This window comes from Pteropus vampyrus, unplaced genomic scaffold, assembly GCF_000151845.1.
Source record: "Pteropus vampyrus isolate Shadow unplaced genomic scaffold, Pvam_2.0 Scaffold6, whole genome shotgun sequence".
NCBI lineage: Eukaryota > Metazoa > Chordata > Mammalia > Chiroptera > Pteropodidae > Pteropus > Pteropus vampyrus.
The window spans coordinates 4,899,877-4,922,173 of NW_011888787.1; the positions used below are offsets into that span (position 1 = coordinate 4,899,877).

General features: G+C 38.0%; 1 protein-coding gene across 1 annotated transcript in view; it reads left to right on the plus strand.

Moving 5' to 3' along the window:
- The window catches only part of BCAS2 (BCAS2, pre-mRNA processing factor), a 10,985-nt gene extending 6,280 nt beyond the window's left edge, over positions 1-4,705 (plus strand). Inside the window, exons 5-7 of the mRNA XM_011366750.2 lie at positions 2,510-2,560; positions 3,184-3,264; positions 4,311-4,705. Of these exons, the coding sequence (XP_011365052.1) occupies positions 2,510-2,560; positions 3,184-3,264; positions 4,311-4,437 (259 nt within the window). The 3' untranslated portion in view covers positions 4,438-4,705. The remainder of the gene's footprint in view (positions 1-2,509; positions 2,561-3,183; positions 3,265-4,310) is intronic.
- Positions 4,706-22,297: the final 17,592 nt, after the last annotated feature.

The window sequence follows — 22,297 nt, forward strand, 5'->3', positions numbered from 1 at the left end:
CCAGAGTTGGAAATTAAACTTCATCCTTTGGTCTGCTCCGTAGACGACCTCAAACAAGGCAGAGCGTCTTCCTCTTCCACTCCAACTGGGAACGTGCATATCTGACAACTCAGATTTTTCACTGCTCTGAGCATGTCTGCGAATGATTGAAAAACACTACAAGTATTTGACTTTGGGGTTAGAAATAAATTTGAGTGAGTAGCAAAATTCATAAATACAAAATCTGCAAATAATAAGAGTCAACCGTGTAGAGAGCACCAGAAACAAAAGTGTCAGAACAAGCCACTGAGGTCCCGGTTCTGTTGCATATAACTAGCTTCAGGTTTAGTAATCTCTCTGGGGTTCAGTTTCCTTATTTGTAGTATTAGGCAGTTAGATGACCTTCGTAGCTCCCTCGAGCTCTCCAGGTCCCCTGAATGTCTACTCACAGTTTGAGAAAAGGCCACTGAACCTCATGAGTGTGCAAAAAACTGTTTGTTAGAGTATGTTTCCTGAAAAATGAAGAATCACAAAATGATAAATACTTTTTCTTGGATTTTCAGAATTATGTTTAATATGGCCAAGTAAGGCTCCATTGAGCAAAATTCCAGAATTTGGGAAGCTACAGAACAAACCTTTTTCTTTGGTGAATATGTCGCAAGGGAGATAAATGAAAACTGGGGTTAAAAGACAGATCAATCCAAGAAAATTTGTGTGTCAAATGGAAAAATGTGATCTTTTTTCCTCAAGGAGCTTTAACTAGTTGAGATAAGATAGTCTATACCAAATAACCAGTGGTACATTTGGGGCAGTATGGGGAGAAGTGTTGCAGTTGTGTTCTATGATCTATAAACTACAGAGATCCAGAGAAGGGACATTAAGAATTAGGGTCATTAAGAAGGGGTGAAATTTGGACATTTAGAGGAGAGTGAGAACATTCCAGGAATGGTGGAAAACATGCATGCAGGAACAAAAACAAAAAACAAACAAAAAACAAAAACATTAAATTGAGGAGAACTTTGCTGTCAACTTGCCTAGAAACTGGCCTTTAATAATTCCTCATGGGGTGGCTCTGTAGAGTAGTGGTTGGCATGTCTGCTTTACATGCAGAAGGTCCTGGGTTCCCGCCCCAGGTGGAGCCATGGACCATACCCCAGGTGCCTGCTGTGAGTTTGTGGGAGGAGATGCCCTGCCTTCAGAGATCCAGTTCTTAAGGGGAGACAGCAACATCCGTAGGTCAGGGGTGGAAGTGGGGAGGAGGAATTAAAGAGGGGAAAAAAATAATAATTTCTCATTACCCGCAGAGTAAGGTTCATACTATTTAGCATGGTATTCAAGGCAAAAGGCTGTACCTCAGTTGTAGTCTTTGACTCCAGCCAAACTAGTCCTCGCTGATGAATATCATAAACCCGCCCCGGGCCCTTACTCTTGCCTTGCCGCTTCCTGGAATACTTTAACTATTCCACCCAAATTCAGTGTGTGTAAGGCCCAACTCTAATCTGCCCTTGTTTTTCCTGATTGAAATTCTGCCTCTGCTACTCTCTCCCTCTCTGAGTAACTATACTGATTACTGTGCACATCATTTATTTTCCATCAATTACATAACACTTCTGCGTTAGCCATTCCCCAAGCATATTTTGTCTCCTTCAGATCCAATGGATGCGTCTCCAGAGGAGGTGTACTGTATGTTATCAAAGTTAAGTTTTTCTCCTCAGGAAAGCATTTGAGAGCATCAGACACGCTGGGCGGAAAGCTTCCAGTTCTAAGTAGATCTTGGCGCAGGACTCCTAGAAAATAGTATTTGGTTAATAAAGAGAGAATTCTGTACCCTGATTTTATAAATAAGCAGGCTTAGTTCCAGTGATGTCAAGTGACTCATCCAAGGACAGTCGGCTGTTCAGGGCAGAGCTGGGACTAGAACCCATCTTCTGACTCACTATACAATGCAGCAAGTTTTACTAGAAATAAGTTGAGACTTGTACACTGAAGAGGGAGATGGGTGAAGCGGGGAGACGACAGGTAAAGTGGAGGAGGTAATTCAAAGGAAAGCTGCCTGTTCCTGGGCAGTTTTCTTCTCTCTAGGCAGCAGAGGAGAATGACAAGGTAAATGTGGATGCAGAAATATAGAAACGAAAGGGTTTAAATGGGCATATTTACATCAGGTATTTCTATATTCTCTATGAAAAGTTCACAGAATTAGGGTATCAGTAAACTGCTTGGGCTCTAGAATTTAGAAGACCTGAAATAGAATTCAGCTCTGACACTATTTTACCTTGACCAAGTTACTTAATCTAAGTCTCATTTTCTCATCTATGAAATGAGGATAATCGTACCTACCTCAAAGAATTCTTGTGAGAATTAAATGAGCTAATATTTTTAGTGTCTAATATGGTATTTGGTGCAGAGAACTCAATAAAGATTATTTTTGAGCAGAAAAAATTGACCTTGCGTCAACTAGATAGTTCACTTTTAGTTGGTGCTATTAGATTTTAATGTACATTAATCTAATTTTTCTGTTTTTCTTCCTTAGAAATCTAGTTCATATGATTGAACATGCACAGAAAGAGCTCCAGAAGTTAAGGTAAAGTGTGTTTTCCTCTTACTTCAGAATAAAGTTTAGGCAAACCTTTAACAAATAGAGTGAGAAGAAAAGGGAACCAGTGGACTCTGGTCATAGGAGAGTAAGCAGTGGCTGATCCACTCTTTGTCCAGCCTCTGGTGTTGGGTTTGCCCTCTGAGTGGAGGAGAAATAGACGTGAGGCCTGAAAATATCTACCAGATCTTTTGCAATTTGCATGTCTGCAAACATTGAAAGGGCACTTTTAGAAGGGGGAAAAGTTGCAGAATAACACATATATTTTGATTTATGTGAAAGAAAAAAAAAAAAACTCTACATGCACAAACACATGTAGGAAAGAGTCTGGGAGGACACCCACCAAAAACTGAGCAGCAGTTATCGGGGAGAAGGAGATGAACATATGAGAAAGGAGTTTAAATTTTTAATCTCTGCGCGTGTGTAATTTTCACAGTGAGCATGTTTTATGAAATTTAAAAATGAAAAATAATTAGAAGAAATTTAATCCTTGGAATTAGTGTATAACTGTTCTCAAGGGATTAAAAATATATTATCTCGATTATGGATTTTTCTTTTGATTTTAGTCTTATGTTAAAATGCAAGTGGGTTGTATAAATAATTTTTTACAGGAAACATATTCAAGATTTAAACTGGCAGCGAAAGAACATGCAACTCACAGCAGGATCAAAATTAAGAGAAATGGAGTCAAAGTGAGTACCTGTAATTTCATCATTTAAATTACGTAGCAAATTTAAGATCAAGATTCAGCAATGTGATTCAGACAGCATTCAAACGGGATGCCACAAGTGTCACAGAAATCCTGTTTTCTGAATCGTGCTCTTCACTGCTTTGCCTCTTTCTGAAGTATGTGTGGAAGGCAATGAAAGTTGCCAAAATCTGAACCTCTGCTAACTGAGTCTGGTCTTAGAGTGCCTGTTTTCAGTTCAGTATTTCTGCTCTGAATAGAATTTTACCTATTTTTAAAGGGAAAAAATTACCTATGTTTTAAATTCTTGCAGAAAGTATGGATAGTCTATACCTTTTGCTAATTTGTTTGCATCTCAGTTTTCTTATCCTTTGTTTATATGTTTTATTTTTTAAATGTTCTTCATACACATGAATAAGTTTATCCAGATCTTTAAATGTAATCACGAATTTTTGTATAATTTCTCTCTTCCTTTTTGCTCTGCTCTTTATCTTTTCTCCATCACTCACCTCATTTGTCTTGTTCACTTTCCGCTCCGCCTGCATGTACCCAATGTTATCTGTTACACATCTTCTCATATTTTTTTCAAGCTAAGATCATCAAATTTACATGTGTATTTTTATTTGTCCTAGAGATTTTCTTCTGGGGTCAGGGGAAAGCTTCTTGGATCTCTGGAACTTTTTCTTATCAATTCTAGAAATTTCTCCATTTTTCTTTAACTGTTGCCTCTGCCCTGTGTTCTCTTCTTTTTGGTTAACCCAGTTAAATACTGTCTTCCTTCACTCTCCTCTCTCTTCAGCTCTCTCTAATTTCCCGTTTTAATTAAACTTTTTATTTGTAGATAATTATAGATTCATATGCAGTTGTAAGAAATAATGCAGAGAGACCCTGTGCACCCTTTACTCACTTTCCCCCATCGTGCCTCAGCTTTTTAAAGTGGAAAGTTAAAAGTGAACGTCAGTGTTATGACCCTGGCTCAAAATGTATATTTGATAAAATCTTCTAAGAAATTTTATAATGAGTAATTTTTCCTTTATTTTTTTGTTCTAGTTGGGTATCCCTGGTCAGTAAGAATTATGAGATTGAAAGGACTATTGTGCAATTAGAAAATGAAATCTTTCAAATTAAGCAGCAACATGGAGAGGCCAACAAAGAAAACATCCGACAAGACTTCTGAAAAGGAATTAATTCTGTGGGTAGAAAGGAAGGCAAGTTGGGCCCTCACAGAAGATCAGGCATCTGAACTGTGAAGGACATAGCATCTTACAGAAGTTATCAGTGATTAAGTGTGCAGAAACCATAGAAAGTGAACTATTCTGTTTGCAATTAGCAAAATAAAAAATTTCAACTTGGTGTTATTTTTTTGCTGTTAAAAAAGACTTTCAAAATAACTATGACTTTAGAATAACATTATATCACAGAATAAATTTTGAGCCACACTTGGACCTTTTTTGTATCCAAGAGATCTTTGTTGAAAGTTTTCAACTTGTACAGGAAGTTGGAAACTTTTGGTTTATATGTTTCAAATAAGAACATAGTTCTATACAAATTCTTGATTATCAAACGAGTTAAATACAGTGGCTCCATGTACGTGACATGTCATCATTCTCATCATAGGTAACAGTTACATAAAGCTTAGTATGTGCTGAGCGCTATTCTGCACACTTTAGATAGATGAACTAAACTTACATGAATAAAAAAAATCATTTGATCCTCAGAAAAACCGTAGAAAGTAGCTACTGTCGTTCCCATACACAGACACGTAACAGGTGCTGTTTTAACTTGCCCAAGTTCATCCAGGTTTCAGATTGATAGTCTAGCACTGGAGTTGTGTCCTTACCCCTCAACTTGTAGGGAGTTAAAATGTGTAAAAAATTTCCTGCCCAATTCAGAAAAAATATTTGCAACATACCAAAGAACAAATAGTCTCCAGGTAAAAAGACCTTTACAAATCACTGCTACATATTTATAATGGTGACAGGGGTGGGGCGGAGAATTACATTTTAATTTTAACATTAAAAAAAGTTGAGCATGAAACGTTGCAATCTTTTTTTTTAACTGTATTGCCTTATGGGAGGATTTGTTCCACTTGGCCTGATCCAGTTAGCTGCACCTACTCGGCCCCAAGAAATTGTATCTTTTGCTCTTCCCTGCCTGAGAGACCAGATTTCAGGTAATCCCTGCCCCTTGCCAAACTCCTGTTTCTGTGATGTTCCCTCAGAGCCCTCACTTTCTTGTACTATTTTGCCGGTAAATCCCAGTCCAGTGTAGTGACCAGCTTGTGGAGCTTGTGTATTTCCTTGGCCTAGGTGAGTTGGTGTGCTGGGCTCAGGGTGTATTACTACCATAGAAGCCAGCAGCTCCAGTGAATGACAAATAGCTAAATAAGACTGATGATGGGTTCTGTTTCTTTAAACTGATCATACTCATAAAATTTCATCCCACTGATTGAGTTTCCTCATGTCCGCAAATAACTACATGGAGTTGGAGGATGGCAGGATGGCCCCAACAAAACTATGAGAAAACAAAATGTGCATGACGTTGGATGAACTGCAGCAGGTTAACCAGCCGTCCTGCCAGGCCTTCACTGTGCAAGCTGATAAACTGCCTGTTTTGCAAGTAGTTTGAGTTGGATTTCCTGTCACTTTCAACATAAACCATTCTTAAGGCTCTCAAGGTAAAATGCCCAGGTTTTTTTTCTGAAGAGTGTTAACGTATGCAGTAAAACAATTGATTTTTACAACATTTATCTCACAATACACAATTTGGTTTGAGGTCCCTCTGTTGCCATCCTACAAGGGAAAATACTGGGCAGAAATAAGAGTAAAGTAGTCACCTTTACCTATCAACCTCAAGAGAGACAGCTTCCTAACGCATATGAAAGAAAGCTTTCGATTACCATCAGGTTTGCTGGCATGTTTGTAATTTGTCTTAAATATTTTAATCACATTACCACTTGTAATTTTTAAAAATTCTTAATTTTTATAAAATACATGTTTTCTCCTCCCCCTCCTCCCTTCCGTTCTGCGTTCCGTTCCAGTGTGTTATTACTGTCACTCCGAACCTAGTGGTATAAACAGTGACATGCATTTATTGTCTCTCATAGTTCAGGTACGGAGTACTCTGGGCTGCTCTCACATTGTGGTCAGATGGTGTCTGGGACTAGTGTCCTCTTGATTCTTCACTCATATCTGACACCTAGGCTGGGAAGACTCAAGTGACTGGAAGCTGGAACATTCATGAAGCTTTGGGCACCTCGCTTTCTACGTCTGTGTGGTCTCTCTGACCTGGTGGCTTCAGCATCGCCAGACTTCTTACATGACAGCTCAGGACCCCAAAGGCATATGTCAGAGTCCAGCAGAGGCTCTGTCACCTTCTAGGACTTGGCCTCAGAAGTCACATGGTGTTCCTCCTGCCCTATTTTATTTGTTACAGAGCAAGTCGGTGAGGCCAGTCCATATAAAGAGAAGATCTAGATTCTACCTCAGATGGAAATAGTGTTGAAGAATTTGTGGACTTTTTTTTTTTTTTAACTTGGACATGTTTTAATACCCCACTCCCTTTCCATCAATTCAAATCCTAAAGTCATTGTTAAGTGGACAGAGCCAAGGAGGCACCATCATTTAGGGGGTGGGCCCTAAATCCACTCTGGTGTCCTTACAAGAAGGGAAGAGGCGTGCATGTACGTACACACACACACACACACACACACACATAGGGAAGGCAATGTGAAGACACACCAAGGGAGGAACACCACATGAAGACAGAGATTAGAATGAGTCTACAAGCTAAGAAACACCAAGGATTGCTGGCGACCACCAGAAGCAGGGAGGCAGGTGTGGAATGGATCCTTCCTTAGAGCCTTATGGAAGAGCATGGCCTTGCTGACACCGTAGACTCTAGCTTCCAGAACTGTGAGGCAATGACGTTCTTTGGGTGTTTTAAACCACCCACCTTACAGATGGTTTATTATGGCAGCACTAGGAAATTCATATGACAAGGCTGAGGGCTATGGTTCCGCATTGAAAACGGATCACGTGAATGAACGCATACCAAGGCTGTGATCCATCCCTCTGTCCTTGCCCTCTTCCCTCTCTCCGCAGGAATTGGAGGCGTCTTTTGGAGAATATGACTGGCCTAACGGTGTTGAAGTTGAGGGTTTCCCAACAAATGACCCAGCCCATCACTCGGTAGTAAGGTTCAACAACCCCTACCCACTCTTAAATAGAACAGACAATTGAGGATTACCAGATAGATGAGAGACATCTTTATCATGAAAGACAGAAACAAAATACAGGAAACCTGTGGAGTGAACAACAGATAGTGCAGGAAGAAAACCTTTTGTTTTTTAAAAAACACATCCTCAGAGAAGTAAGAAGATATTGCAGCCATAACATAAACAAGAAGCCATTTTACTAAGGAACATTCAGAGAATAAAATAGCTCTTAAATTCAAAATCATGGTAGCAGAAATTAAAATTCAATAGAGTAGTTAGGAATTAAAGTTGACTTGCTCAGACTGGAGCCAACAAGAAAAAATGGAAAACAAAGAAATAGACTAGTCCAGAAGGTCAAATAATTTGAGATCCAAAAAAAAGAGCACAGAGAAAACAGAAGAGAGGGACTTACCAACAAAAATTCAGAATTTTCCAGAGCTGAAGGTTATGAGTTCCCAAATTCCAAGATCCCAGCTCAGTGGGTGAAAACAGACCAACTCCGAAGTGTTTGTGAAATTTCAGAACAGACGGACAAAAAAGATTCTGCAAGACCTGGGAGAAGAGGGTCTGTTATGTTAAAAATCAAGAATTGAAATATCTTCGGATTTAACATCAACTCCGGAAGCTGGAAAGAAGGATATGGAGCCGCGCCTTCAGAATTCTTACGAAAAATGCCCAACCTCAGACTCTGTACATAATCAAATCATCAGTTAAGTGTGAGGATAGAATAAAGACATTTTCAGCGTGTGATCTCAAAAACATTTTCTTCCTGAGTATTTTCTAAAGGAGCTACTGAAGAATGTGTTCTTCTGCTCTGACACAGGGGGAAGGGACTCTTTCAAGGAGAACGGGACTCCAGGATCGTACACTGTCTGTACACTCAGCGGAAGACAACCAATTCATACTGAGACGGCACAACTCCAGAATTAAACCTTTTGAAAGCTGTCATCACAAAGATGCTCGCTACCATTGTACCAGCTTTTACCCCGAGGAACAGCATGCCCCTGCGAGCCTGGCCCACATTTCTGTCCTACGCTGGGCTTGCTCTGTGTCTTGGTGGAAGCATTTCATAGTTGTTCATCCCCCGGACTTATTCTTGCCAACCCCGTAGTACTCAGCCTGCTTTCTAGCATTGCCAGAAAACCCAGAGCCTGATCAGGAAAGCTGGAACCAGAGATTGTTCCGCTTATTTTTCCCCAAGGACCTTCATCCGACCATGGAAATATTGCCTTCTGCTATAGACTGAATATCTGTGCACACCCGAAATTCATACGTTGAGGCCTAATCCCCAAAGTGATGGTATTTGGAGGCGGGGCCTCATGAATGAGATTAGTGCCCTTATGAAAAAGACCTCAGTTTCTTCCCCACTTCTGCCAGGTGAGGACAGAATGAGAAGATGCTGGCTATGAACCTGGCAGTAGGCTCTTACTAGACACCAAATCTGCTGACACCTTGATCTGGGACTTTGAAGCATCCAGGACGTGAGAAATCAATGTTTGTTGTTTAATCCACCTGGTCTATGGTGTTTTTGTTAGAGTAGCACAGATGGACTAAGATGTCTTCTCAGTCTTCTCAGTTTTTATATTAATATATTTATATTAATTACCTTTCAAGATTCATTCATATGTAGATAGTCGTGGTAGGCTGAATGATAGCCCCCAAAGATATCTATCCAGGTCCTGATGCCAGGAACCTGTGTTACTTTCCTTGGCACAAGGAACTTTGCAGATGTGATTAAGGTTTCTGAGATGGGGAGGTTATCCTGGATTATCTGGGCAGCCCAGTGTAATCACAAGGGTCTTCATAGGAGGGAAGCAGGATGCTAAACTGGCTTTGAAGAAGAAGGGAGGTGTCTGTGAGCCAGGGAATATAGACAACCTCTTGAAACTGGAAAAGGTACAGAAACAAATGTCCCCTAGACTGTTCTCCCGAAGAAACATCTTGTAGATTCATTTTAGACTTCTGCCCTCCAGAACTGTCAAATAATAAATTTGTTTAGCTTAAAGTCACTAATTTGCTACAACATCAATAGGGAGCTAATACAATAGTTAATAATAATAATGACTATTGGATTAACATAGTAAAAATGGTGTTTATTATATAGGCAATTCAGAAAATGCAGACAAAAAAAAGAAAATGAAAATTATTTATAAGCCAAAGATAGCGACTCTGTGTACTAGAAAGTACTATTTATGTTTAATTCCAGAGGAGTACATGGCCACAGGTAGAAACCCCGCATTTCATTTAATTTTAATGCTAATGTATTAGATATCACGGAATCAAAAATGAATAGGATGGACTAATGAGACACTTTATAAACCTATTTATGAATGAAAGTTTATATATTATGTTTTATCTTGCTTTCTACCCTAAGGACTAGCATTTATTACATTAGAGCCTCATTGCTTCCTTCATCCTTAGAGTGTATTTCTGCGTAGTGGAACTCTGTTTGCAAGTGACAGAAAGCTAACCAAACTATCTTAAACAGTAAAAGGCAATTTACTAGTTCATTTAACTGGTAAGGACAGAGGTGGAGCTGGCTGCAGGGTCGACAAAATCCAAGAATTCTGTGTCATACTAATTGTTTTTTATCTCTCTTTTTCTGTCTCTGCTTTTCTGGCCTGTTCTCTCCTCCTACAGACAGGCTTCCTGTGTACTATAGCAGCCAGAGCAGCTCGAGGCTTACGTCATCCCACTTTAGCTGTCTCAGAGGGAAGCAAGTATATCAGAATGTGGAATTCAAGAGAAGGATTCTGATGGACCTGGTCTGGGCTCCATGTTCAATCCTTGTACTCGGAGGTATGGCAAGGGTTTGGGGTACCGTAATTAGCCAGGTCTCTGTCACGTATCTATCATCTTGGTCCTATAGTGGGCAGTTGACTGGATCAGAGTGATAATTCCCCAAAGTAAGATGGAGAAGATGCTTCTATCAGCAGAAGGAGAGAAAGAAGTTATGCAGATAAAAATATCTCTTATACATCAGATCTTCTCTAGTTCAGAGAGAACCCCTTGGACTTAGCTGGCCTGGTATGATAAACAACTCACCAACCTATACCCCATGATGTTTTCCTTTATAGAAAAAAAGTATAATAGACCCATTATGTTTATTATGGTATAATTTTAGTAGTAAAGAACTGGGATATTTTTGCTGGTCTATTATATAGATGGGCTGAGAAATAGCCACAAAAGTCAACAGCTCCTAACTTTGCTATAGTGATTTTTTTGAGAGATGAGGGATAAGTAATTCATTACTAACAGTAGGTCAAGATCTGAACATTTTAATAGCTACCCTTAAAAATATATGATACATATGTGAGGTTACCCCTATTAATACTAACTCATTTGGTTGAATTCTTATATTTCTTTTGAGAGGGAAAGGGATAAACTCAGAGCTTACTATCTCATTGACTTATAGCATGGACCACTACTTGTCCCTCTAGTATATGTTATCCCCTTCTATGGTAATAGAAGTTTTAAGCTGGGCACATGGCAGCTCAGCTAAGAACAAATTTCCCAGGTTCTCATCTAATCATGTGCATAAACCATGTGACTAGGTCATGTCCAGTGAGACAGGAACTGAAGTGGTAATGTGAGTTGCAAGTCATGCCCTTACTTTCCACATTTTACCAACCAGGAATCTCACACCTAGATAGCGATGCCTTATCTAACATCACACCATAAATTACTGTCAAGCTAACATTAGAAAAAAAGGTGTTGTGTACACAAAGAAAAAAGATACTGTGCTGATAATAATGTGAACAATACGCTTAGCATGTATTTTACTTAAATGATTAAATAGTCTGTCTATGCACGGTAGCAGTAAATTTCCATTTTAATGAGATCTGGATACAACATAGCAATTCATATTCATTAAAATGAGATTTTACTGCACAGTAAAAATCATTAATACCAACTGCAATGTTTTGTGTTTCCTTAAGTTAAACTTTTGTTTTCTCAAAGCTGATTTTGCACCATCATAAAAAAATTAATTACAAGAGAATGTCAAAAAAATTGAAGAAGACAGAAAGGACACTAGCAATATTAATTTATATACAATTTGCTACAGATAGAAATGCCTTTAAAATGGGTATCAGCATTTCATTATAACCAAATTTTGTTATATGAATATGTAATCTCACTCTGCAGAACCTAGAAACGAAATGGAAGGTATACCAAATGTCCTATTAGATTTCAATGGGTAAAAAGAAGTGCTTTAAATACAATAGGAGAAGGAGGGATGTTAATAACCCTAATATCAATTTTTCTTTTTCTAGGTCTTAAAATTTTGGTCAAGTAATTTAGGTATGGCGCTTACAGTTACAGAATTCAGGACAGTAAAAAGCTCAGCTTCATTCTACCTTAGTGTTCCCTTCTTCCTCCATATAATACGATCAAATTATTTCAAAGGAAAAATGTGTATTTAGCTTAGAAAATAGCTTTCTTAAATTGAATTCTGTTAATGACCATGTATGCCAGGGTTTTGATTATAATTATAATTAAATCTTAGCCACTCATGAAAATTGACCCTGAGAACATCTACTTAGCCACACTTAAAGGTCCTTTGTCTTTATTTTATATTTTGTACTTTTCACGCTAAGTTTGAAAGTCTCCCTTCGATCCACATTCTGGTATGCTCTCCTACTTTTAAGAGAGGAACTGCTTATTCCTTGCAGTATTCTAATTTGACCAGAGAGGGCACAAGGTCACTAAAAAGTTAAATTACTCATGCAGCAATTCGTAACAACTGTCTGTTCATTCCATGACTAGAGAAAATGGAGATATTTAATTTACTATGGTGTTTCACACATTGAAGGATCCTTCTGTTTTTTTGAGTTTAAATTTAATCTCACATAGACTTCACTTTAATTGTTAAAAATATAAAGAGCACCCACTCGCCAAAAGAGTATGAGATTATCAACTTGTGCCGCTAAACTGTGAAATTCACACTTTGGAGATCTGCAAAGAAACAGAATTCTGTATTTAAATAGCAGTTACCCTGCCACCTCAATTTCTCAATAGGATCTCAATTCTTTTCATCTCGATTTCTAACAAAATGTAAACAGTAGTGGATATTGATGTACTCCAGCTATTGCAGTTCTTTTGTATTATTTTGTTCTAGTAAAAAATGCAGATAGTATTCTGATAACACAGGAAAAACAGATTAGAAAATTAGAAAACATAATAGCATAACACAATGAAAACTGTAGCACAACTAGATAAAATTTCATCATGGGTAATAATACAAATTCTCAGTATTCTTCCCAATTCACTGATTTTAATTATAAAAAGGGATTTTAAAGAGAAACCAGATATCGTAAGCTATTAGAGTCTTCTTGTGGAGTAAGAGAATCTAATGAAATGAGCACATCCTTTTATGTTAAAGCCAACTAATCAATTGTAATTGGTATAATTACAACTTTGCTGTTTTCTCCTAGTGTTCATAATTGCTGAATACATAATTATAGCACAGGATATAACTTATTTTCTGGCAATATGTCAGTTGCAGATCCAGCATTTTCAATGCGTTTCCCTTTACAGAATTTGTATGTATTATAAAGAGAGCAACGTAAGCCCATCTACTTGAGGGTTAAAAACTTGATAATTTCAGTAAGCATGAAGGTTATTCTAAACTACATTTACTAATCTCGCTAAAGAAAGGACATTTTGGAAAACGAAACATCGTAAGGACACAAAAGTGACGTGGGCCATCAGCAATACAGATGGCCAGCCTCCCCACTTTCCCTCGAAAGCTGCCGGCCCAGTCATCGCCTTAGCAAGGTATTTCGCATGGGTACTTTGATGCTTGCTGTGGACACTGAGGCAACCCTGCCGTACTAACCACTTTATCGCCACTTTTACCATGGTGATGTTTGGTTGACTGTTTTTATTCTAAGCTTTAAATTTCTGAACTTTGTTCATGATGCTTTTAAACTGAAAGAGGGTAATATCTTAGTTGAGAGCCATCTGGTAGTGTAATGGTTGATGATTTTTTAAAAAGCGGTGCTAAGTGCAAAATATATAAAAGTAAGATATTTTGGACAACTGCAAAAAAAAAAAAAAAAAAGTCAAGTGGTGTCACAATTTCTTTGTGACCTGAAGCAGCACTCTGTGAAATTTCCAGCGAGGGATTGATCAATCACCTCTGCAGAGCACCTATGACCTCCGGGTGTGTTATTACACAAGGCACCCAGCAGTATGTTTCGGCAGCCAAGGACATAGCCTGCCAGGGCGTGGTTACCACCAATTTATTATTTCCTTTTGATTGGCATTCATTAGTTATGCTTATACTATACTCTCTTCACAAACTGACCTGATGTATATTGCCAAAAGGGGTATGTGATCTTAGATATTGCAGGTTTTATAAAAGGTAATCTTGATGTTCTAAACTACAAATGTCAAAATTGTCGAGAAAAACTGCTCAAAGCAAAACCCGTGCTCACAAAAATCTTCTACAGTTAAACTGTTAAATAGCATAGATGAAAAGTCAAGTGAAAATATAATTATCATGTGCGTTGCAGTTTGGTTTCCCAGGAAAACATTCCGAGATGGAAATTAGCAACAGGAAGTTTACTGGGGAGTGTTCTTGGGGTCAACACATGCGGGGAGTGAAGGAAGAGGACTGGGCGGCAGGAGAGGCTGGACTGATGCTATTGCAGCCAAGGCCTCAGTCAGTCCCTGCCGGCAACTCTGGAGCTGGGATGACACTGTTGACTTTTTCAGAACTGGGTAGGTTGGCTGGGCCTTTGTAAACCCATCAACCAGTTATTGAATGTGGGCTGCTCCTGGTGAGGTAGCATGACTTTGGACAAGGTCATTGCCAGCTTTTGCTCGCCCAGAAGTCGAAGTGCTTCAGACATGGCAGGGAAGAGGGGCGGTGATCTGGGCAGCACACCACAGCATCCATTACAGTGTGAAATTGGCAATGGGAAAAAGCACCAGAGCAGTAACTTTTTGTGCAGTAAAAATAGCTGATATCAACTTGCCTACATCGTATACTTTAAATAGATCACAGACCTGCCCAGGAATCTACAGTAGCTCTCTATAGCCTCCTCGTCATTTCTAAATTCCATTTTCTGGTTTATGAAAACCACCAGTACCAGGCCTTACCCTACCAATCTAAAACCCTGCTTCCCATGAATTCTCAGCTGAGGCCTCCAAGTTCAGTCAGGTGAGGGGATTCGCACCTTTATTTCTGCCCATGCTTTTCCTCTTCTCTATCTAAATCCAGCCCATTGCCACTCTCTTCCTCCATTAAGTGTCTGCATACGTGTTCCAGTACTGTCTTCCTTCCCTGGATTTGCAGCCCATAGGCTGTGCCACAAAATCCACCCCTTAGTTATAAACAGTCTTCTCAGTTGTGTGCGTGTGTGCATCTGTGCCTGTGTGGGCCAGGGCCCCCCGTAGTTTGACAACTCTTCCAGAGCAGGAGTTGGGCCTCTGTCTTCCCCTGTCAGTGGGACCCTGAGGTCTAGAGACAAAGGAGACTTCAGGGACAACTTAGTCCAACCTCGTTTTACAGATGACTTAGCAGAGGCTCAGCAAGATGTTGTAATCTGCCTCTGAACTCCCACATTCCTTTGTACTTCTTTATGGTATTTATTGCTTTCTATTTTATGTTAATCATCTTCCTACCTGTTTTACCAGTCTTTATCTGTGTTTTTGTAGGCTACTTCTCTACTTCTACACATTGCTTAAAAGCTGATGTTCCCTAAGGCTCCGTTGGGCCAGTTTCCCTGAGCCATCCATTCCCTGTGCTACAATTACCACCAGTAAACCCGATGACTCACTAATCTGTTATCTTTAGCTGTGAGCGGTCCTTAGACAACTCCACCTGGATGTTCTGCAAGATTCTCGCACTCAACTTGTTGCCCTGACACCTCTGTAATCCTCACAGCCTGTGCCCTTTACCCTATTCCTTTACTTTGGTAATTTCACACTAATCCTGAGCTCCTCTGTATTCACTGCCACTTGTCATGAAGTCAGGTCCTCCTTGTCTCTGAATGATAGGAACGTCCTCTTCCCTGTTCTCCGTGTAAACATTCTTTTGCTGCCTCTTCACCCTCAAAGCTGCCACCAAGCTAATATTCCCCTCGAAATTAACCTAATAAGTCACTCCTTTCTTTAAAATTGTTATTGGCTCTTTGTTACCTGTAATTAAAAGCTAAACTTTTTACCCTGGCATATAAAACTTTTCAGAGGCAGTAGTGAGCCTAGTGGTTAAGTCAAAATTCTAGGAGTAAATCTGATTGTCACATAGCTATGTGACTTCGGGCAGGTTTATTTATTCTTTGTGTCTGTTTTCCATGTGAAAAAGGTGCAAATAATTGTACCTATCTAATAGGGTTGTTGTAAGGAATATATGAAATAATACACATAAAGTACATAGAACAGTGACTGGCACATATTAAATTCTGCTAATATTTCTAAATCTAAGACAAGTTATCGTTTAAGTCTCATCTACCAATTCGTTATCTTAATCTAATTCTCAAGACGTAGTGAAATTATTCATAATTCTCCAAAACCACTATGACATACCCTTTTATTACTTTGTCCCTTTTCATATGCTTTTTCCTCCCCTGAAAATACCTTTTCCACTCTGCTGAAAGGAACAGGTGAGGGTCATAGCCTCATTGCAGCCTTCCCTGCCACTCTCCTCCATGGGGCAGTCACATTCTTCTCTATCTATGTTCTTTAAGTTGTAGACATACTTTTATGTCAGTCTTCCCAGCCAGGATATGCGCTCCTAGAGACCATGTCTTAATTTTTGTGTCCCTGATACCTAGTAGAGCACCTAATATATATGAGGCATTCAGGAACTGTTTATTAAAATGAAATATATTTTAAAAAAAGAATTGAATAAAATGTAAAAAATGTTTGGCTCGGAAGACTAAAATAAATGATACATATACCAATTTCTCACCAAATCAATCTGTAATTTCAAGATGCCTCCAAACCAAAATACCAATTGTTTTGTGCTTGCTTATTTGGTTATAATTTCATGAAATGATTTTGTGGTTTATCTAGAAGAGTAAGCATGTAAGAAGAGCCAGGTAACAGCTGAGATGAGAACAGGTGGCTAGTCATACCAAATAACCAGATAATAAATCTTATTCTAAAACTATAGTAATTCACACATATTGGCACTAGTGCAGAAATGGACTTAAATCAAATCAAAGGAAAATATCGAAAGTAGAAAAATAGACCTAAATGTACATAAAATTTAGTATGTATTAAACAATTGTTTTCAAATCAGTGGGGAAAGATAGATTACTCAAAAAAAAAAAAAAGATGTTAGGAAAAACTGTAAGGCCATTTTGAAAAAAAGCATGTAAACCACAATTTTTTCTTTATTCCCTGTACAACCATAAATTCTAGATAAATTAAAAGTTATAACGTAAAGAATAAAACCACTATAAGTATGGGTGAATCGAAATAAAATTTGGAGTGGTGAATTCCTTATTAAAAGCATATCTGAAAACCTATAAACCATAAAGGAAAATAGTAATAAATTTAACTACTTAAGAACTTAGGGTGTTAACAACCAAAATGACACTGATACTAGCTTTTAAAAAAATCATTGTGCTTTTAAAATGTGCTTTTAAAATGAAGTTACAAACCAAAGTTACACACTGGCTTTTATAATGGCCCACGCATTTACTTGTACTGAGAACTTTGAATCTTCATATGGCTTCAAATTATTGTCTCCTGTCCATTCCTTTCAACCTGCAGGACCCTCTCCAGCATTCCAGCATCCTGACAGGGCGGGTCTAGTGAAAACAAACTCCCTCAGCCTTTTTTGGGGGGCGAGGGGGGGATGGGTGAGTAATGTTTTAATTTCTCCCTCGCTTTGAAGAACGGTTTTACCAGTTAAGGGGGTGGATTCTATGGCTGACAGGTTTTTTGCTTCCAGCACTTTGAATATATTGGCCCATTGCCTTCTGGCTTCCAGAGTTTCTGAGTGAGGATTCCTTGTATGTGACAAGTCATTCTCTCTTGCTGCTTTCAACATTCTTTCTTTGTCTTTGGACAGTTTGATTATAACGTGTCTTGGTGTGGGTCTCTTTGAGTTCATTATGCTTGGAATTCATTGAGCTTCTTGGATGTTTGTATTTATGTCTTTCAAATTTGGGAGGTTTAGGATCATTATTTCCTCAAACAATATCTCTGCCCCCTTTTCTCTCTCTTCTAGGATTCCCACAATGTTTGTATTGACTCATTTGATGGTGTCCCACAGGTCCGTTAGACTCTATTCAGTTTTCTTCTTTCTATTCTTCAGAAATGATATTTTTTATTGTCCTATCTTCAAGTTCACTAATCAAATCTGCCTGGTCAAATTTAGTATTGAGTCCCTCTAGTGAACTTTTCGTTTCATTTATCGCAATTTTCAACTCCTCTTTTTGTTTTAATTTTATGTTTTCTACTTGTTTGTTGATATTTCCATTTCGTTTGTACATTGTTTTCTTGACTTCATGCACTTTTCCCTTATTTCTTTGGATCTCTTTAAGACAGTTATTTTAAAGTCTTTGTCTAATAGGTTTGCCATCTGGTCTTTCTCAGACTTCTTTTTTTTCAATGGGTCATAATTTCCTGTTTCTTTATATGCTTTGTGATTTTGGTTGAAAACTGGACTTTTGAATCTAAAAATATGGAAACTATGGAAATCAGATTCTCCTTCTCAGGGTTTGCTATTTTTTTTAATTTTTGTTTTCATTTTTCTTTTTGATTATCGTAGACTGTCTTTATGCTGGGAATAAACCTGAGGTGTAAACTTAATGTCTTTTCCATCTTTTCTGAGCCCGCACCATTCCCTAGGCATGCATGGTGATTTTATAAATTCCCTTCTACATACGTTTGCTTTGGAATGTCCTAGTCCTTAAATGTCTGGGTCTCAAAAAGGGAAAAATAGAAAAGTGAAAAATAAAAAAAAAAGCATCAGTCCTTTAAATTCCCATGAAGTCACTGCAGCTAGAGCTGGAAGGTCTTGTAACAGGAAGTGTGTACAACAATGGCTGTCCACCTCTGTGTTTGCGCCTCCATGATCGGAAGCAGCAATCATCCATCAGAACACAGATTCTCCCATATTTAGAGGACAGGGTCCTTATTGCCCACCATGGCTTCCACAAGCAGCATGCAAGCTGCTCCTGGAACACATGCACAGCTGCCTGCTATGGGCCTGGGATGCAGGGTATGGGGAGCCGCTGCTGAGCTAAGAGCTTAAATGGACCAAAATTAACCATCATGTACTGTGCAAGCCTTCCTCTGGAAGTTGCAAGCCTTACAGTAGACTCTAAAGTTCTAAAATAGCTACTCCTGACAGATTTTGCCTATATAATTGTTGTCTAGGTGGGGGAGATAGATTCCTGATGCTTTGTATTCTGCCGCCTTTCCAGAATTCTCCTTCTAATAAATCACTTTTTATTCTATCATATTGTTCAATATAAAGATAATTGATAATACTCAGTGATGCAGGAGATTTGGGGGAAGAGGAACTTTCATAATGTCGAGGGTAAGGTTGGAGCAAAAAGTACTATAAACAGCCATACCCTCTGAGAAGGCAGTTTGATAATACCTATGCATTTTTCGTTGGAATGCATGTACTCTTTGATCCAAGAATGAACCCTACATACTTATTTGAACAACAATATCCTAAGTGTGTGTTAATGGAGCACTGGTTAAATGAATTATATAACATCCAAACTATGAAATACTTTACAACCATGAAAAAGCAATGAACACAGAATATTTAGTAATGACAAAGTAGTCCTTGCCACTTTTGAAGAACACTGGTCAGATATTTTATATGCTGTCCCACAGTTGGAACAATCATCCTGCCATTGTTTGATGTTTTCTCGTGATTAGATTGAGGGTTCTGCATTATTGGAAAGATATCACAAGTCGATGTGCCCTTTTGAGTGCATCGTATCACGTGGGAAAACATGATGCTTCTGTATCTTACTGGTGAAGTTAGCCGTGATCACTTGGTGCTTGCCAGAAGTCTCTACTATGAAGTATTTGTTTTATAGAAGAATAGAATCCTCTAGGGAGCAGCCAAACATCTTTGCAAATTAATAAGTGTATTGGGGAAAACCTATATGTGAGTGAACATTAAACTGTAACTTAAATGTACTGTAATCCATAAATGCTATGGCTTTTACAAACTGGTGCTTTCAGCACCTAGACAACATTATAAAAATATGAATCTATGTACAGTTTTAAAGGACTATGATTCTTTTATCATTGTGGTAGGTTGTGCTTTCTAAATTCTTAGAGCACCTTTCCAAAATTTAGACTATATAATAATCACATAATAATATATATACTACTAATAATTACGTATTATTTATCCAAACACTTTTAATAAAGAAATCACATTTCAAAAGAAAGGTATTTAGGATAAAATATAAGAAAAGACACTAGTGTCAAAAAAAACCACAAAAAAACAGGGAAATTTAGGCAAAACCTCAGACTTGTATTTGAGGGATTTTAGCTGACATACTAGGCTTCCTGTTGCATGTATTCTTTAGTTTTCCTTTGGAGGAAGGTTGACGCTTTTTCTTCTCAAAGAGTTAGTGATCAAATGAGCTACCGAGGGAGGTCCTGTGTATTCACATACTTTGGAACCAATCGCAGGGCTCCTGTGTATGTCAAAACTATGTATGTCAAAACTCACCAAACAGTACACTTTAAGTATGTGCATTTATTGCACGTTAGTTATACCTCTCCGCCACCCCCCCACCCCCCACCCCATGTTGCTACAGAGTTACTGGGCAGGATTATTTTGGATCAGGGTGATAGTATCTCTTGAAGGAAAGGTGAGCGTGGAAGTCCTTGGCCTCAGTCTTTGTTTTCGGCAAGGCCTTTGTCCAGTCATTTCCGTGGCCATCAGATGAACTGCTAGAACAACAATTAGTAAATATATTCAAGCAAAAACTAAATCTATCCAAATTTCAAGGAAGAATTATTTGGTCAGCCACATAGATAAAGTCTTAATTTAAAAGAGAAAGAGAATCACATTGGCATAGACTTTCCAACAGCAAAATTGAATGCCAGAAAACAGAAGAGCACTACCTACGATATACCCAAGGAGGGAAATTGAGCCACAGATGAGTTATTATTCAGCCAAACTACCCCTCACACATAAAGGTTGCAGTTTTAAGCCCGGGAGCCTAGAGAATATTAATTATATGAATCCTTCTTGAGGAAACTACTAGAGTACTAACTGCAGCCAGCTGAGGGAACATGGACAAACTTTAATTAAAGGGCTGGTAGTGAGAATCAACTCAGCTCTAAAACAAATAAACCAAAATAAAGGTAGGGACAAAAAAAATACAGGTGGTAATGAGGGGGACAGAATGTTACATACTCTGTCAATGTAGAGAGACTAGAAGTACCCAAAAATGAAAGAAGGGAGAGAGAATTTGCAAGTAGAATAAGTTTGAAAGCCTCATCTGTGATAGTTCAGAGTCAAAGGGTATAATTTAAAGGTTACAAATCAAGTAGAAAAAGGTTAAGCATATTTAATGGCATAAAAGTAAGCCCTGAGCCAGGTAATGTTGCTGATTAAAATTAGATGGAGGAAAACAAGATGAGACAGAAGGAAGAGGGTACAAGGTCATGTTGTCATGGCAGGAAATAATACATATTGCTTAAAAACAAGAAGGAGGGAAAGGATATTACATAAAGTTGTAATTATAAAGATAATCATGAGTAAGATAAAAATAGCATTTAAATAGCAGAACTACAGTAATAGGAACAACAAAAATAAAAGACAGAAAAGAATTAAACTTCTCGTTACTAAATATAACAGAGATACAGAAAAATACATAAAATAAGAATTATAGGATGACCAGTCATTATAAAGTACATACTCATTAAACACCCAAATCAGGAAATGCAACATTTCTTGCATTCCTTCCTGGTTATAATCTCTTCCCCCTACAGATAACCCATGTCCTGACTTTTATGTTTTATGGTAATTATCTCTCTATATATAGTTTTATAATCTATATCTACATTCTTAGTTTTGCCTGATTTGGGAGTGTGTATATATATATATATATATATATATATATATATAATCATACTATATTCTTTTGTATCCTGCTTCTTTTATGCAAATATATGTTTCAAGATTCATCCATTGTGTTACATGTATCTTTAGTTTGTGCATTTTTGTGAAAGGATAATATTCTGTTGCCTGAACATAAAAACAATTTACTTACTATGCTTCTGCTGATGGACATTTGATTTGTCCCCAATGGATATGTTGTGGTGGCTGATTTAGGTTTTTATTTGCATTTCAATGATTATAACAATATTAAGCAGTTCTTCATATGTTTGTTAAATGTTCTTATTTGTGAATTGTCCATTCAAGGCTTTTTGCCCATTTTCTCCAGTGGGTTGCCTTTGTTTTCTTACTGATTTTTGATACCTTCATACGGTTAGCTTATGAACCCTTTGCGAGTTATATGTGTTGTAATTATCCACGTCTTGTCTTTCTGCTCTTTTCATGGTGTTTTTGAGGAACAAAAGTTCTTATATACAATGTAGACTGATTTATCATTTTTTCCTTCATAATTGATACTCATTATAGTGACTAAGAAACCTTTCTCTATCCCGAGTTCATGAATATATTCTATATTGTCTCCTAAAAGCTTTATAGTTTTGTTTTTCATGGTAGAGCCAAAATTCCTCTGGAGTTGATTTTTGTGAATGACACTAGTTACTTTAAAAGGTGAGAACAAGAATCTGGGCTGAAAACAAGAAAAACTTTTGAACGTCTATATACAGAGCAATTGGACCCATCTGCTATGTCTTGATC